Source organism: Papio anubis, chromosome 5 (genome assembly GCF_008728515.1).
Source record: "Papio anubis isolate 15944 chromosome 5, Panubis1.0, whole genome shotgun sequence".
Classification (NCBI taxonomy): domain Eukaryota; kingdom Metazoa; phylum Chordata; class Mammalia; order Primates; family Cercopithecidae; genus Papio; species Papio anubis.
In genome coordinates, this window is record NC_044980.1 from 114,882,052 (window position 1) to 114,901,051 (window position 19,000).

Here is a 19,000-nt window from a genome sequence, read left to right on the forward strand (position 1 = left end):
TGATTACCAGCGTGGAGTCTGGGCCGGTGACGGCCTTCCTGGTGCTGGTTTTACTGGAGTAGGTTGTGTTTTGGGTTCCCAGGCAAAGTATAGTGCTCACCTCTCCCTCCCATCACCACATGGAAAGTATTTCTCACCATGGTTTGCTGCCTGGGGTTGGGGAAGGGTGATTTGAGTAGTGTAAAACTGTTCTTCCTACTCTTTCCAATGTCTTTTTGTTGTTGTTGTTTTTCTTTTTTTCTTATTTCTGTGCTATACCTAGGTGCTGTAATCTCTCATCTGTTTTCGTTAGCTCTTATAAAGGTATTTTTTTGTGTAGATAGTCATTCAAATTGATGTTTCTGTGCAGGTATGAGCCCTAGAAAGTCCTGTTCTGCCATCTTGCTGACATCCATCCCTATGAACATTGTTACACGTTTCTTTTGGGGAATATACCTGAAAGTGGAGTTACTTGGTTATGGAACATGGCATATTTCAGAAACTAGGACCAAAAATAAAATATTATAACAAAATATGCTCCTTTCACCTTTATTTTCTTATTGCTTATGAAATGACATGAGTTTTGGGAGCTCTGGCCAGGAACCAAGATAAACACCAAATATATATTTCTTTATTCTATAACAGTATCACACGTATGTTCAATTTAGGAGATACGCTGGTTTTCCAAAGTAAATGTACTAATGTATACTCCCACCTTCAGTATATGAGAGTTCTAGTTAAGATTGTATTGCTAGTCTTTTTCATTTTAGATATCCTAGTGCATGTATAATACCTAAATTTAATTTGCATTTTTCCATTGACATGTCATCATTTTGTTTGGTCATATGCATATCCACTTTTGTATAGTGCCTGGTTTTATCTTTTTTTTAATATTTAATTGGTTTGTTTTCTTAATGATTTATACGAGTTCTTCAGATATTTTGGAGTGAACTCTTTGTCAGGTTGGAAATAGCTGCCTTTATTATTTGGCTTCCTTTTACTTTGTTAATAGTGTCTTTTGATGTATACAATTTCCTCATTTTAATTAGTCTCTTCCATTATAATAATATTTTCTCTTTTCCCTTTTCATGTTTTCTGCCTACTTTTATTTGGCATTTTCTTACTATATTTTATATCTATGATCTTTTAAGTTGTTTTTGAAACTGAGAGGTGGAAAATAAACAGATGAAGATGTGATATTTTAAAACTCACAGGAAGTATTCCATTCTTCAGATGGGTGGAAGGATAGATTCATGCATAGTTCTTGGTAAGTTTTCTGAGTAGGGTGGCCAGAAATGGTTAAAATGACTGTCCTGTGTATGTGCATCTTTTTATAGTATGTAGATGAGCATGGTCCTGAAAGGATTACCTTACCGATTTCTTGCCTATCTACTATTCTTGCGAGCAAGTCGAGTTGAGGAAAGTGGTTCACGTTCTGCGATAATGGCAAGGATAATTCCCATAATCTCTCAAGGGAAAATATTCTGGGCCAGGTTTGTCTTTGGAATTTTTGCTTTCTATATGTCCTCAATCTTTTCCATTTTTCTTTTAGAAACTAGTGCCATAGTGGAACATCCCATCCTGGTCTGTTCAGTTGTTCTGTGCTTCTTTTCTGGCACTCAACTCCATCCTCCCCTTTAACCTTCCCTTCCCAGTAACTCTGCCGCCAGTACCAAACTGTAAGATCCAAAGACCCATAAAATAGTGATAAGTATAAGCACTGTTTGATTCAGTTGTGTCACATCACTACTGAAAATTCGTTTTATTTTTTTAATTTCTACACTTTTAATTTTCTTAAGCATTCATTTCCTTCTGTCATATTATTAACTCCCTATGGCTTTCCAGTGTTAAAAGGGCAAAGTAGAGAGAGGTTCATTTTTGGCCTCTGCTTGCCTAGAATTTGTTATAATTACATGGAGTTCTGCATAGTTTTCCGTTTTGTTCTTGTTGTTTTGTCCTATTTTTATGTGTTTGTTCTTCCTTAGTTGACTATAGGACATATACGTATGGTGCTCTAGGACCAAATACCTTTAGAAATTGATCACTCCTGGAAATAGGAACCAAGGAAGAGTGTAATTGGTATTTAATGTAAGTTTTAACTGAAGATAAACATCACTATCACTTAAAAAGCAGACCCAGTGGCTTAGGAGAAGTAGAACAGTGATTATGTCCTCTCCCTTTTCATGCAGAAAAGAAATAATAGCTGCAGATACCCCTACTACAAAGCTATTACTTCCTCCAGTTGATTAATGAATGATTAGCTTGAATGATTAAATGACTGGCTTTATCACTTACGCTTATGTTCATTCCCTCACAGTAATGTTCACATATAACATTTTGTGTGTATGTATATGTGTGTATCAAATTCCCATAAAACTTTATTTAATTTTCACAAAAAATCTATTTATATATGACCAGTTTTCAATGTTTTTATTAAATGTCTTCAAACGCAGGAACATACAGTAGACAGAATATTGGAGAGTATTTTTTCATCACCACCTAAATATCCATGTTTAGTTAGCCACATTACTCGTGATCCAGCCAAATGGACTGTTTGCTATTATTTTTCTAAATGTTTTGATAAATACAAATATTAATATGTGGGTTTATATCATCAGATAAAAATCTATAATTGAAATTAAGTCCATCTGATATTCAAAGTACTGCTACTAGCATTCTGCCTCCACCAGTTTATTTATAGTCAGTTTGTTTTAGGTAGTATTTCAAAGAAGAGATCTTTTTCATTTTGGAGTTGTTTACATTCTGAGATACATCCAAATACTTTTCTGTTTATAATAAATACCCATATACCCAAATAAAAAATTTCCATTAAAAGGTAAGGTGTTTTCCCTTTTTTATTTAATGTATTTGAAATAGAAGAAACTGGAGGTATGTTTCTGAAAACCACAGTTTCCGAAGAATTTTCCATGGCAAACATTACGTCAGTTTTAAATAAGGAAAGCTGTGGTTTCCTTCATACCTCCTGATATTGGGAAGACTTTTTCATGCAGGTGTAAAAACTGTTTTTTCATTGAGATTACTTAGTAGCCTTTTAAGTTTCAAAATAAATTTATTTAAGATACATCAGTGTATTTCTATTCCCTTTATAAATCTCCATTTTCTATCTCATCTATGAAGCCTATCACATTCTGCCTTGTATTAGTTGTTTGTGCATTTGTCTTAGCCTTTTAAATTAGAGCAACATTGTGAGCTTCAAAAGACAATCTCTGTGTCCTCATGTGAAAGATAGTGTCTTCACATAATAGTAAGAGTTCAGTAAATACAAAGAGGGAAGAAGTTAAGTGAGGAAAGAAGATGGGCAAGAGAGAAATGAGGAGGGAAAGAGTCTGTTCTACTCATTCTTGTGAGTTTCTGCACTTAACCCAGTGCAATAAGCAAGATGCAAATATTATCCCAGTGCAATAAGCAAGATGCATATATTATCTCAGTACAACAGAGACCCAAAACCCTGCCAAAGTAATAAACCTGAGCCCATCTGCTTCATCAACTTTTTGTTTTAATGCTTATATTTCATTTCTTTTCAAAAACACATGAAGGGAGCTTTACGCAATTTATAGTGTAAAAAACATCTGGAGTTGGGTCATGAAATGTGAAAGTTATCTCAGAGTTGAAAAGAAAATTTGTTGAGATTACTAGACTGAATTCCGAAAACAGATTTTGAGTTCTAGCTTGTTCCTAATTGGGTAGGTAATCTTGAAATCAAGCCTAGAAGGTTAGTCTCATTGATTGATAAAATCTTTGGTCCATTTCTCCTTTAGATCTCGTTGAAATTTGAATTTTAAAAGTTAAATGTGGGATTTTCTAAGAATAAAATTCTTGAGAATAAAATTAAAGATTTAAAATGAAAAGCTAAAAATATTAAATTTGACTTTCTCTTAGGAAGAATAAAAATACTTAAATAATTGCCATAATTTACTAAATTGGTATGTCAAAGACTTTCTTTAAAACCAATATTTTTAAGTACATGTGTAATTTTATTAGTCTTTTAAGAATGGAAAACTAAGTTTAGTATTTATAAAACATATAACTAATGTGTATGTTATTAAGATTTTCATTTGCACAGTTTTTTTCCCATTAGAATATTTTTTCTACTCCCATAATTGCAAGCAACTGACATTTGCAAATTACATGTCATCAAGATGAAATACAAATTAGTTAAAAATAGCTGGCAACTAAATATAAGGACCAGATATATACGAAGGAGATATATGTCTCTCCTACAATACACTCTGATGTTTAGGAATGCCTTGATTAAATAATTTTTAATTCAGTGAAAGCCTCAATTCTAATTATTATGATTTCTTATAGTGTTATAATAACAGTATTCTAATTAGTACTTGAGCATAACTTGTGCCTTTTTCTTTGAGACTGACAATTCAGATACACTTCTAGGGAGTGATTGTTAATATCCTCATTATAAGTTGTGAACTCACACTCTGCAAAGATTCTTGTTTAGCAAAAGTTAGAGGTTTCTAGGAGTTTCTGCATTTCAACTAGTGTTACCTTCTCCCTAGCTTTGTGACCTTAGGTTACTTACCACCTCTGACTCTTGTTGCTTCTCATTTCTGTAATAAAGAGCTCTTCCAGATCAAACGTCCTGATGTTGCATTTTAGTCCCTCTTCAGAGTTGTTATGGCATCCGATAAAAATGACAAAGCTCATCTTCCCAGTGTTTAGATTTTTTTTGCCTCAAAACTTCACTGTGTCATGCACTCACTATGTCTGTATTGTAATTTTCAAATATGTTTTGTTAAGTATTATTAACTCTAACATTTTACATATTTCAATATAACAAGTAGTTCATTCTCTAAGATGTTTGGCCATGGTATTGGATAGGCAACTTTATCAAAATTTCATTTATAAAAATTAGAAGCACTGAGTACATTTTGAACTGTATATACAGCATAAGATTATGGTACAGAGTAGGTACAGCACATACTTCACAGACATTTTTGTTAAAAAATTCTCAATAAAATAAACAAGAACTTGAGAAACCATTTATTTTCAACCCATTGTTCTTAAACAGAATGGTATTTCTACCCGTGAAGCGATGTTTCTCTTAGCCATTGTTGAGGACGTGGATACTTCCACATAGTATAAACTGGATTTTGTATTTATGGTTATTCAGAACTTTCCCAGAAGCAAAAAGTGTATTCTCTGGTATGGTGCGATTATAGGAAATCAAATGCCCACATGTCATCCTTTTCATGAATAAGCCACATTCTCATCAAATATTAGCTGAAGCATAAAGCATCAGAATATGTTTTATATTTTCCTTAAAAATAACTACCCTTATCAACAAAGTACTTATTAATAGAAAAATATATTTGGTGTAGAGGTTATTTTCATAATCTAAAACTCAGAAGTCATGAAAGTTTGACTCATGAAAATTTTAAATTTCTCACCCAGAAAATTGTCCAAAAAAAAGATTTTAAAAAATCTGACATTGCAAATACGTGTGAAAGGACACAGCTAATTTTCTAAATCTGTGAAGATTACTTATGATGAACAAACCAGCAGAAAAAGAACAAAGCAAGATTTATGAACAGATGTTTGTAGAAAAGTACATACTAGTGGTCTACTAACATATGAATAAAAAATAACGTTATAATTACTTACTGTTTTTAGTTTACATTACAGAGTTTTTAGATTACAGAAAACAAAAAGTCTGCTAACATTCTGCATGGGAAAACTGCATAGAAAAACATACTTTAATATATTGCTAATGGAAGTGAAATTTGGTAGAGCTCACTTGTATGTGGAATCTAAAAATGTCAAACTCGTGGAAATAGAGAGTAGAATGGTCGTTACCAGAGGCTGGGGGCAGGAGTAGTACAAACTGGAAAAGGGAGAATTGGTCAACAGATAGAAGGTTACAGTTAGAAAGAAGAACCAAATTCTGGTGCTCTGTCGCACAGCAAGGTGACTACACTTAAGAATATATTTCAAAATAGCCGAAAGAGAGGATTTTAAATGTTCTCATCACAAAGAAATGATAAATGTTTAAAGTGATAGATATGCTAATTACTCTGATGTGATCATTCTACAATGTATACATGTGTCAATATCACTTTGTACCCCATAAGTATAGAAAATTATTGTCAAAATAAAACAAAAAACATATCCTAGAGTTTTATAGCAATATTTATATATTTATAACATTTTATCAGCTGATAGCATTAACTGTGATTCTTCAAAAACAAATTGCATATAATTACAGAACCTAAAGCTGTAGTATACATAATTCTACATAACTACTCATTTTATGTCCCTACATACCCTGTAGACCCAGACTTTTATGTTCTCCTTTGGCTCACTGCTGTTATATATGGCTGCAGAGCTGCAATTTGACAACTACAATGTGAGTGACTCTCCTGGGATTATGCAACACTGTGGCCTTTTTCGAATCAGTCTCATTTTTTATTAACTTGATATTCTTCCACAAATAAGTGCTCCACAAAGATTGCAACATAAAAACACAGTTATAGAAGAAATTAGAAAAAAAAAAATCTAAAAAAATCTTCATTGATGAGATTTGTACATAATTATAGAATTGTAAATCTTTTTCTAGCGTCTTTCAGAAAAAAATGAAATTCCCTGAAATCAGATTACTAAATCAGAGTTAGTCTGGGATATCTTCCAGGGCAGAGAAACAGCTTTGCTAAATAAAATTAATGATAAAATGATTCTTAGCAAAATAGCATTTACCCCCAGAGTCAACACTAGATATGCAAGTGTTACCACTGCTCTTCTAAAACTTGTTATAACTAAGATGGGAAGGTATAACTAACTCTGGAAAGAAATACCCAGTTCTGCAAAGATTTTAGCAAGTTGTCAAAGCAGGGATTTGGAAACAGCAGTATACTACACAATTTTTTCTTTCTTCCTGATTTTTTAGTTCTGCCCCACCAAGGATTGTATTTGCATGTAATTTAGAGCAGGCATCACACTTTTTCTATAAAGAACCTGAAATGAATGCCTTTGTAAGACACACAGTTTCTGTCACAACTACTTTGCTTTGCCATTGTGTCATGAGTGTAGACATAGGCAGTATACTAATGAATGTGATTGACTTTGTTCCCATAAAACTTTATTAAATAAAAGAAGTTCCAGCGGCAGGCTGGAACAGCCCCCATGGGCCAGTTTACCAGTTCCTGGTTTTGAAAATCGAATACTTCTACAAGAATTTTTTTATAAAAATGGCAGTACTCTGTTATTCCTTCCCTGCTTCAATTGCAGTTAGTTCATACACAGTTTACCCCTACAGCAACATGTTTATGTACTGTATTAGCTTTTTCATTTTAAGCACTAGCTGTTAACTTTATGTTGTGGTAGGTAAGGATTTAGATCTCTTTTCTCCTTCAGGCTCTAAGTCATATATCCCCTCCATCCTCCTCATATACTTATCTCCTGATATCCCTCCTTATCCCCTCCATCCTCCTTATATACTTGAATCAGATTAGATGAACATTTAGTGATTATGTTATTGTTACTGTGAGTCATGTACTGAGTTATTACTTTTCTTTTTCTGCATAATATTTCTGTTTTCTACCATTTGTGATAGGTTTATTTTGTTAGTTTTCTGTCTTATCTCTAGTGTAACACCAGTCTCTCCATCTGCTATTGACATGTCCTCTCCAGATAGTCAACACACCAAGTATCCCTAACCTAAGTCTCTTGTCACCATCATACTGGAAAATTCCTTTTGCCTGATCTTCTGTTTCTTGTCTCCTATGCCATTCTTATTACTTGTATCCTTCCTCATTTTAGGGGAGCCAGTAGCTTCTTGGGCAGAAGTGTACACGGGATATAAATTTTTTTGAAAAAACTTTGCGTGTGTGGAAGTATTTTTCTTCTTCCCTAGGTTGGAAATTATTTTCCTTCATAATTTTAGAAGCATTAGCTGCTCTATAGTTTGAGTTCAAGAATTAAAGTCTGAAACCATTGTGATCTGTACATCTTTTCTTTTTAGTTTATTATTTGGTGACTTGTTTTACTATCTGAAATCTTCTAGGTCCCAATATACTGATGTGACTATTTTCATATATTGTTTTCAGTCTTGTTAGCCTGAAAATCATGTTTTCCATTGGGGTTTCTATATTCTAGCTTTTAGTGCTCAAGCAAGCATGTTTGACCTATGCCTTCAGCAGCCCAGGTTGTCACTAAGTGACTCAGGATACTAGCAATAGGCTTCCTTCCTAAATTCTCTTCTGTCTGTCTTTCCTGTATCAGGAAACTCAGCAGCAGGTTGAAGAAACGGGTTCACTTTGTGCTGTACTTAAATGAATGGTCCATAAGTAGATGACATTTCTTGGAAAAGGTTGAACAGAAGCTGTGTCTAATAGTCGGAATAGAGGTGTATCAGTTTCCTAAGGCTGCCATAAGAAAGTATCACAAATTGAGTGGTTTAAAACTATGTAAATTGGCCAGATGCGGTGGCTCACGCCTGTAATCCCAGCACTTTGGGAGGCTGAGGCGGGCGGATCACAAGGTCAGGAGTCCAACACCAGCCTGGCCAATGTGGTGAAACCCCATCTCTACTAAAAATACAAAAATTAGCCAAGCGTGTTGGTGGGTGCCTGTAATCCCAGCTACTTGGGAGTTGGGATATAGAGAGACAGGAGAATAGCTTGAACCTGGGAGGCGGAGGTTGCAGTGTGCCGAGATCATGCTACTGCAACTCCAGCCTGGGCAACAGAGTGAGACTCCATCTCAACAACAACAAAAAAAGGTAAATTTATTTTCTCACAGTTGATGAGGGTGAAAGCTTGAAATTAAGGTGTCAGTGAGGCCACACTTTCTCTGAAAGCTCCAGAGGGGAAACCTTCCTGCTTCTTTCAGCTACTGGTGGCTGATGCCAGGACTCCAATCTTTGCCTTAGTGTTCACGTAGTCTTTACTGTGTCTCTCTGTGCCCCTATATCTAAATATTCTTCTCCTTATAAGGAAACCAGACATACTGGGCTTAGGACCACCCTGAGCCACTGTGATTCCATCATAATTTAATCTGCAAAGACTTTGTTTCCAAATAAGTTCACATTCTGAGTTTCCTGGTGGATGTGAATTTTGAGGGGACACTATTCAACCTAGTACACAAGATAATTAAATAGCAGGTGGTCCTGGCACAGGATTTGCACCAGGTGTAATTTAAATATTCTTTGAGTGACATTACTCATATGACTCCTCCAAACAGAATAGCTTGCATACTGCCATCATCTTGTTTTTATTTCGGTATTCGTACATTTATAATTCTGGGTTGGAAACACCTTATATTTGACTATTCGCAATGAAGGGTAAATTTAGGATAAAGACATTTGAAACTGGTTGTTTTACTTTCACACACTAGTGAAATTTATTCACTAGCTTTATTAATGTATATTGGGTGCCTACCACTCACTATTCTAGGCATTGAATCTTTAGCAATGAGGCAAACAAAGTCTCTGCCTCATAGATATGAAAACATCTACACTGCCATGCAGTGGTAAGTGATGTGAAGTAAATAGTGATGGGAAGTGTTGTGCTAGTTGAGATGACATTTAAGCAGAGACCTGAATACAGTGAGATGATCACCCGTGTATATATTTGGGAGTAGAGTATTCCAGGTAGAGAAGAGATTGCAATGGTATGGCCTAAGCATCAGAAGGCAATAAAGCTTAAAGAAGAACAGATATGGAAATAGCATGATTTGATTACATTTTTAAAATCCGCCATGGCTGCTATGTGGAAAACTGACTGTTTAGAGAGCAGATTGCAAAGGAGAGTGCCCAGGTATAAGTTTAATTATGTTGGTCCAGGTGAGAGGTGTTGGTGATTTAGTCAAAGGTAGTAAGAATAGAAATGATGAGAAGTGACTGGTTTTGGATATATTTTACATTTGGAACCACAGAGTGTCTTGTGAGTTTTGAGGGAAAGAGAAATATTGGGAAAGAATCCTTACAGTTTTAGGCCTGAGCAACCAGAAGAATGGAAATTACATACAATCAGATGGAAAAGCTACAGGAGAAGCAGATTAGTGAGGAAAAAACAATTCCGTTTTGACAATGTGAAATAGATGTCAAGTTAGGTGGTTTGATGTATCAGCTTAGAGCTCAGTTGGAGCTGGAGGTCGAAATTTAGATGTTGTCAGCCTTCATATGGCATCTCAAGTCATTAGCCGGCATTGTGATTTTTCCAAATGTATAAATATATTAATATTGTATATAATGTCCCCATTCAGTCATCATCAAATATTTATAACGTGTTTTCTATGATCAAGTTATTGTTCTAGGCCCTGAGAACGTGTCAGTGATAGTAGACATTTAAAATAGAAATATGGAGCATTAGATAATTTCTGGGTCTCTGTTAAATGGGACTTCAAGTATTACAGTAGTCTCACCCAGTTTAGCACTAATATGTTATTTGATTCTTTGATATTTAGTCATCTTAATTAGATCATTTAAGCTCTTTGATAGTAAAAACTATGTTTTTTTTTTTTAATGTTACACATGGTGTTTATCACAATTCTGGGAACATTAAGTATCCAAATAATATTTATTAATGATTAAGTGATAATTTTAATTATTCAACGGCAGTAATATTTTTGTCAGGATGATCTTTGTCTTTAGCATGGCTCGATTATACAGATAACTTATCTAAGGAGAATATTAACTAGTTCTATTCTCAACTCTAATTTTAAAGACTATGATAGATTTTATTTTATTCACTTTCAATGGTGTCATTTTTATTTTATTTCCATACATTTATTATATTTTTAAATTTGCAGCCAGATTCTACTGCAACTGAAAGAGCAATTGCCAGACTAGCAGTACATCCTCTTCTGAAGAAAAAGATAGATGTGCTAAAAGGTATGAATTAAATGACTTTTAAGCCATGTACTTAATGCCTTTGTAGACTTTGGATAATGGTGATTCACTTATTTTAACTCTTGAGGTTCTATTATAAATGTAAGTTTCTTTCAAATATTTACCAATGTGGAAGGTGTCTGAAAATACAGAAAGTGTGATCTCTGAAGAAAAACCAAATCTGTATTGTTTAATAAATTCTAATATATGAACATATAATATGTAATATATATCTTTCTATATATAATATATACAAGATAAAGTTGAATAGTTTTTTAAAAATATTGACATAACTCATTACTTTTGGTTTTCCCACTTAGGAACATAATTTTTTATATGTTTATTATAAAATATATTTATAAAATGAAATGTTTTTGTCACATGATGATTTTTATGTCTGAAAGCACAATTTATAATACTCAATGCATTATTATTATATAAATTAAAGTTGCCATTTCCTTTTATTTGTATAATGTGATGTTTTTACTGTTCTTCATAACTCCAAGACATGAAGAAAACATTTTCTTTTCATTTTCACGATTTAAAATGAATACATCTGAGCATATCATATGTTTGGTTTTTAAGAAGTCAAAAGATTTCTTTGTGAATTCAGACCCATTATATATATTTAATATCAATTCCAACTGCCCTCTTAAATCTTTTCAAATAATTTTTTTAAATATTGTTCTAAAACAGTCATGTTTTATGTGTTTCAGTGCTAAAATGAGTCATGTACTATTTCTCTTGCAGCTGCTGTCCAAGCCTTTAAAGAAGCAAGACAAAATGTTGCTGAAGTTGAGTCATCAAAGAATGCTTCAGAGGACAATCATTCTAAGAATACTTTGTATTCAAATGATAATGGAAGTAATTTACAGCATGAAGGAACTATTATCAGTGAGCAAAAAGTCAAAGAAACCAAAATACTGGCGAAGAAACCAACACACAATTCAAAGGAAAAAGTAGCCAAGATGGAACATGGACCTAAAGCAGTGACTATTCCAAATTCTCCATCAAAGCCTTCAGAAAAGGATTCTGTAGTTTCCCTTGAGTCCCACAAGACACCTGCTGACCCAAAGCTGAAAACACTAAGTCAAACTAAAAAAAACAAAGGATCTGATAGCTCACTCTCTAGTAACAGTGATGGCGGAGAAGTATGTGAAGAGGAAAAGGAGTATTTTGATGATAGCACAGAAGAAAGGTTTTACAAGCAGTCTTCCTTGTCTGAAGATAGTGATAGTGGTGACGACTTCTTCATTGGGAAAGTCAGACAAACAAGAAAGAAGGAAAGTAGTTGTCGTTCTTCAGTTAAGGAACAAAAACCACTCGAAAAAGTGTTTCTTAAAGAAGATACAGGTGAAACTCATGAGGATACAAGAAATGACAAAACCAAGCCAAGTACAGAAACCAGAAAGTTAGAATCAGTGTTTTTCCACTCTTTATCTGGATCTAAAGGCTCTAGAAGGTAAGATTCTTTTTCTGTTCTGAAATAATCATTAGTTCTTTTTTAAAAAGCTAGAAATATCTGCGTGTCCATATATGAAGAGACTATAATTCTAGTTTGTACAACCCATCCTGTTTTTAGACATGGCCCTCTCCAAGGTTATAGTGGGATATTAGGTACAGATAACATATGGCAATGCCACATTTGTCCAGTTTCATCAGAAAATGAGATGTTATAGCCAAATAATATGCCAGCTGATTTAAATTTATTCCTTCATTTATCAAATCTTTGAAACTTTGAAATCGTTTTTGAAGAAAAACTTTTGAAAATGTTTCACATGTCTTTTTAAACAGAACTTTCTGAAAAGAATGTGGTGTATTTTCTTGATGACCCAGGACCATTATTGTAAACATCAGTCGTTTTACTGTGTAGTACCGTTTCAGTATGTAAGGCTGCTTGCCCTTAAACTGAGTTTCTCCAGACTGCTTTTTATGTGGTGATGTTGCTATCTCCATCTCTGTTGCTCACCACTTTTCATAGTTGTTCTGTTATAAATCAGTAAGTTTACCTTTATTTGTAATTCCAATTTGATAAAGGATATCTTCACATTTTAGAGTAAAGGTTATGTTTAGCTGATTTCTTCAGTAACAGCTATACACTGTTTTTGCATATATTTACAAGTCAGGGATAGTTTTTAATGAAATAGAAAAATGTGATGTAAAAATTTTTCAAAAATGTCACAGTATGTATTGCAAAGACATAAAAACACGTGGAGTGTTGAAATAATTAAAATATTTACTTCTGTTTTCCAAACTTGCCTCAAAAAGCTACATTTTTTCTCATTTGAAAATGGCATACCACTATCCCTTTACCACAAAATATAAATCTTTTTTTTTTTCTTTTTTTTTTTTTTTGAGACAGAGTCTTACTCTGTCACCCAGGCTGGAGTGCAGTGGAATAATCTTGGCTAACTGTAACCTCTGCCTCACAGGTTCAAGTGATTCTCCTGCCTCAGCCTCCCGAGTAGCTGGGATTATAGGAACATGGTGCCACACTTGGCTAATTTTTTTTTTTAAGTAGAGATGGGTTTCACCATATTGGCCAGGCTAGTGTAGAACTCCTGAGCTTGTGAGCCACTGTGTCCCACCAAAATGTAAATCTTAATTTTTGATGTATGACAGTCATTCTTTCTGTGAGAAGACTTTAGAAATTCTTTATCTAGATAATCCCCAAGAGTAAAGGCAAGGTAACCAAGACAAGACATTTTCCATTACAAACAAAATTCTCTTTAAAGGTGGTGAGGGAAGTAGGTCCTCACATGTCTGTAGTAACATTGGATTCTAACAAACCTTTATTTGATACACAACCTGGGACTTTCATAATTATCTTACTGTTTGCTGGTGTGACTAAGGAGTATAGTAGCCCTTTGAATTAGTTTTATCATCAATTTTGTTATGTTATTTTCTTAAGATCAGAGGATTTATCTTCAAAAAGTCATAATGGTGTTTTTCTTCTTTTAGAAATTACAAAGAACAGGCTCCAAAAACAAGATCACTAGGTATGTATTCACACTTGCCTAACCTTCATATGGAATTAAGCTACGTTTTACCAAAGTAAAAGAATGAAAAATTGTTGTTGCTTAGTATAGTCTGAATGAATTATGTACCCACAGAAATATTAACAGAGCATCTTATAATTATCAATATAATTTTTTGTTGTTGGTTTTCTTTTTTTCTATGTCCTGCCAGAGGGAAAAATATAGATAAAATTTATCAGGAAATATTATGTCTATTTAACTTATCTCAAATTAAATCAACACATTTTTAAGTAAATTATGTAAGTTATATCTTAATTATTAGTGATCCTAAACACTAATGCCATGCCATTAAATATTGAATAACAAGTATATTAGTTTCTTAGGCAAGAGTATAATCAGAATATTTTCAGATTAATTCATAACAAATATAAGTTTAATGTATTTGGGGAGAGTGACTTTTCACACAATCCTAGACTTTCACTAACTGAACATAGCAAAAATTAATTTCTCATTCACATCACAGTCCACTGTGATGAATTAGCAGAGAGGCTGTGTTCCACATAGTCATTCAAGGATCAGGCTTCTTCCATCTTTTGGCGTTTTCCTCCTCCAGGTTCCAAATATTCTCCATTTGCCAATAGAAGGGAATGAAGTACATGGAGAATTTTGCAGATTTTTGTGAGCCAGGCCTGAAAGTAGCAGAAACCAGTTTCGCTCACATATCATTAGCCAGAATTCAGTCACATGACCCCATCTAGCCACAAAAGAGCTAAAAAATGCAGTCTTACTATATATCTAGGGGAAAAGAGAAAGTGGAATTTTGTGAACACATAACTTTTTCTGCCAGTGACCATACTTTCTCTCTCCAGATGCCCATTTTGTTTGTCCTCCTACACAGAGCACATTTACCTCCTTCCCAAGGAAGCCAACCCAAAGTCACATCCAGTCACTGCATCTAGCTCAAAGTTCAGGATCACTGGTCATGCAGTACTTTCCATCAAATGTCATGGATGAGATTCCTCAAAGTTTGGTGACCTTTGTACTGAAAAGAAATTCATACCATGATATACCACGTATCGAGTAGCAGAACAGGGACCAAGTAATGAAAATAAAAACTCTTAATTGCTTAAGGGAGAAATGGAAGCCACACAACAGGTCTACTACCTGAAATTCTGCTGAGCAAAGATTATGAAGGCTCTGAGAGGAACTTCCTTATCCATTGTTTTTCATGGTCCCTGTCTAGGAAGGGTCTTTGTTTCATGGCCACATCTGAGGTGGGTATTTAACATCTCTTTGGAGTTTGTCCCAAGTCACTGGTACAAATATAAAGTGATGAAGATTGTACAAAGTTCCGCAGAGGTTTTTTCCATCCCAGGCTTGTGATTCCTTTCAGTATACACTTCCTCAAAAACTCAGTGGATTTCTGACCTGTGTTTCCTTCAGTCCATCTGTGGGCTAGTTACTGTACTGAAAATTCTTTCTCAGAGCTAGTTCTCAAACTTGTCTTATTTATGTTTGTTTGTTTGTGTTTTGTTTTGTTTTTCCCACTTCCCACTCTCATTCAGCATCTACTGCACTGAGAATTATCAGGTTTGGATGGGGAAGCCATACATTTAGTCTTATCTCTGCTCTAGGGCTGAGTTGCTGTGGGCCTTTTATTGCTTAAAACTTTTCTTAGACTTGCAGGTTACTGTTTGGGAGTCAAAAGCTTTTCTAAACCTTAAGTTCCCAAATATCTAGATTCTTTCTGTTCTCTCTGTTCTCTTTTGTGTAGTGCATTGTCAAGGACAGCCAGTAATACACTGATCTTTTTATTCTTTCCAACTGGTTACCTTTGTACAGCAAACTCCATAGGCTTGTGGCCTGCTTGCCAAGTTATCACGGACAACAGTTTTATCTATTTCTTTGGCACAGAGGTTTCTTACTTCTCATTGTCAGTTATCTGTTTCCTTGCTACCCACCACTGAACTGCTAAGCCAATGCCAAATTTTTATGTTATTGTAATGGTACTTCAGAGTACCGATTTTAGTATTATTCATGGTAGACTACCTGCTATAACAAGTAACTACTAAATCTCAGTGGTTTGTCATCCATCAGTCTGTCTGCTCCTTGGAGTTTTATTCTATCTTGTGCCTCTTGCTGCCTGTGGATCCTAGGAGTTCTCTTCATTCATCAGCAATAGAGAAGTAATGGAAGATGGAATGTGAGGTTTTTATGGTCCAGGCCTTTTACTCACATTTTATTGGCCATCACTCAATTAGCCATATGACCTCACCTAACTGCAGCAGGAATGGAAAATATTCTGATTGTATGCCTAAAAGGAAGATAATACAGGATTTGGCAGAAACATGTCAGTATGCCCCATTTATACCATATATTCACAAACATAGGATAACTGTAAATATAAGACATACCTACATTTTCACAATGAGAATATCCAAATAAAGAGGTTTTCGTGCTTAGCTTGTATGCTTAAAATATTTACCAGTTTATTTACATACACAACTGTATGTAATATATAAAATAATACTTTCATTTAGAAATACTGCCTTATTCAAATCTCAGTTTTTGTGAAACAAGTTCTTTTTAAACTTTTCATCACTACAGCCACTCTTTGAATATTATAACAGATTTCTAGAGCACATGTGATTTGTATAAGATAAGGTTGTTTTGATTTCTGTCTAGATAATGTTTTGTAAATATTATCCCAAACTATGCACTGGTTTATATAACATTATTACATTTGTTTTCTTAAAGAAGTCTTTAAAAGACTTCTGACAGGCCGGGCGCGGTGGCTCATGCCTGTAATCCCAGCACTTCAGGAGGCTGAGGCGGGTGGATCGTCTGAGGTCAGGAGTTTGAGATCAGCCTGACCAATATGTCTCTACTAAAAATACAAAAATTAGCCAGGTGTAGTGGCACACGCCTGTAAACCCAGCTACTCAGGAGGCTGAGGCAGGAGAATTGCTTGAACCTGGGAAGCGGAGGTTGCAGTGAGCCAAGATCACGCCACTGCACTCCAGCCTGGGCAACACAGCAAGACTCCATCTTTTTAAAAAAAAAAAAAAAAAAAAAGGCTTCTGACAATGATTTCTAACTTGCAGTGGAGAAATTACGTAGTCATAGGACTGATTAGTAGTAAGTCTATATTAAGTTTCTTGTCTCTCTTTTCTTTCTGATTCTGTCTTCTAAGTTCTGTAAGCACCTAAAATGTGCATTGATTCTTGTCTTTTCATGCTAGTATATCTTCCCCAAATAAGACTTGATTCAAAATCATATAAAGTGATAAGATACTATATGGACTAGAATACAAGTTGCCACCTTCATACCTGGAAACTAACGTTACAACTAAAAAAGAACTTTGTCTTATATTCTTCAGTAGACTTAGTAATTTACCTTGTAATAACCATTTTTGGTTCAATAACAGACGGAAGTGGAATCAATTTATAGCCCTTTAAATATAGGTAAACACTATCAGAATTGTCAGTCCCAGTGGAGTGTCTTAGCTAAGATGTGAATTTTCTGGCTACATCTGCTTCATGTACACAGATATCATAAGCTAATGATGTTCCTTTGAAAATACAAGATGTCCTTCTTTTTTGCCTTCTATGCTAGTGCAACAGGGTGATTCTTTTCTTAATGTTATTATAAATAAGACAGCAAAGCATAAATTAAGAGGCACTCAATAAACATCTACTTATAAGGGTTAGAAAACATGTGTGTCAAAATTGACTACTCGTATGTAAATTTTCAACTTCAAACTATTCCCTGTTGGACTTCAGTTTTAAATTGTGAAATATTCCATTAAGAAAACAAAATTTCTTTTTTTAATATTGGTTTGAAAAAGATGAAATTTACTTCTCCTATATGCTCTTTAGGTATATAGTTAGTTACTATTATTTTTGCTTTCTCCTCCTAGATTTTCCACAGAATGAACCTCAGATCAAGAATCAGTTTAATAAGAAGCTACCAAGAAGACTTGAAAATACAAAACAGCAATTGCAGCTGCCTCTTCATCCTTCATGGGAAGCAAGCAGAAGGCGAAAAGAACAGCAATCTAATATTGCTGTGTTTCAAGGGAAAAAAATTACATTCGATGATTGATTAGTGCCTCTTTCTGTGAACTTTTTCATCTAAAAAAAAAAAAAATTTTTTTTTTAAGACAGGGTCTCACTCTGTTGCCCAGGCTAGAGTGCAATAGTGCAATCACAGCTCACTGCAGCCTCGAACTCCTGGGCTCAAGTGATCTGCCTCCCAAAGGGCTGGTACTGCAGGTGCATGCACTACCATGCCCTGCTTTCTCACCCCAGGCCCTGCAGCTATTACTTAAACTCGTATTTGAATAAATCTCTTGGGGGGAATTATAGAATGTTTGTTTTTATATTTTTTTTTTTTTAAAGTAAATTCAAGTTATGTTTTCGTAAGCCTTTCACAAATCCAGTACATAAATTGATTTTTAATATCCCTCAGACTCTTTCCCTTATGAAGTAATTTGGGGATTTTAGTAATCTCATATTTTCTCTTTAGTGCTTATCATGTAATGTGCTTCACTGGTTCAGCTCTGTTGTTTCCTTAAAAAGTCAATGTATATTTAAAATAATAATGGAAACATAGGAAATCATAGCTATTTAAACCAGATCACCCTTGTTAAAAATCATTCTTGTTAGCAAACTAAAATAGTAACTTATGGATGTACAGATAAATAAATACTGATTTTATTATTGTTTTACGTACTTGTGATCATGTAGTTTTTGATTCTAAAATAGTTGTCTAGGACAATTTTGGGATTCTTAATTATATTTTAGTTACTTAAGAAAATTGTTTAAATGTAGCAATACAACCAATAATTGGTTTTATGTTTCACTGCATATAAATATTTCCATTAAATCAAGAATGTATATTATCTAGTTTTGACTATATATTCTGATTTTAAAATTTTTGAGGAATCATAGATTCTAATTTTTAAGAACAAATTCTGAAGGCGATTGGATTAAAAGAGCATTTCCACTGATAGCTAAGCAAAGAAGTTGTAAGATGACTCACTGAGGAAAGGACTGCTTTATACATTACAGTACTGCTATGTAAAAGGAAAACAGAATTTTTTAAATCCTTTCAAATGTTTCACTTTTGCTATGCTGGGAAAAATTTTAAAGTTCTTGGTAAACTGAATAATGCTAATCCA

General features: G+C 34.2%; 1 protein-coding gene across 2 annotated transcripts in view; it reads left to right on the forward strand.

Annotated features, from left to right (window-relative positions):
* SRFBP1 (serum response factor binding protein 1) overlaps positions 1-18,721 on the forward strand; it is a 61,243-nt gene extending 42,522 nt beyond the window's left edge. Inside the window, exons 5-8 of one of the 2 annotated variants that reach the window (XM_003900032.5) lie at positions 10,762-10,843; positions 11,591-12,302; positions 13,802-13,839; positions 17,738-18,716. In XM_003900032.5, the coding sequence (XP_003900081.1) occupies positions 10,762-10,843; positions 11,591-12,302; positions 13,802-13,839; positions 17,738-17,922 (1,017 nt within the window). In that variant the 3' untranslated portion in view covers positions 17,923-18,716. Of the gene's footprint in view, positions 1-10,761; positions 10,844-11,590; positions 12,303-13,801; positions 13,840-17,737 lie in introns of both variants that reach the window. The other variant, XM_021939620.2, reaches the window with a different exon arrangement.
* The last annotated feature ends 279 nt before the right edge of the window (positions 18,722-19,000 follow it).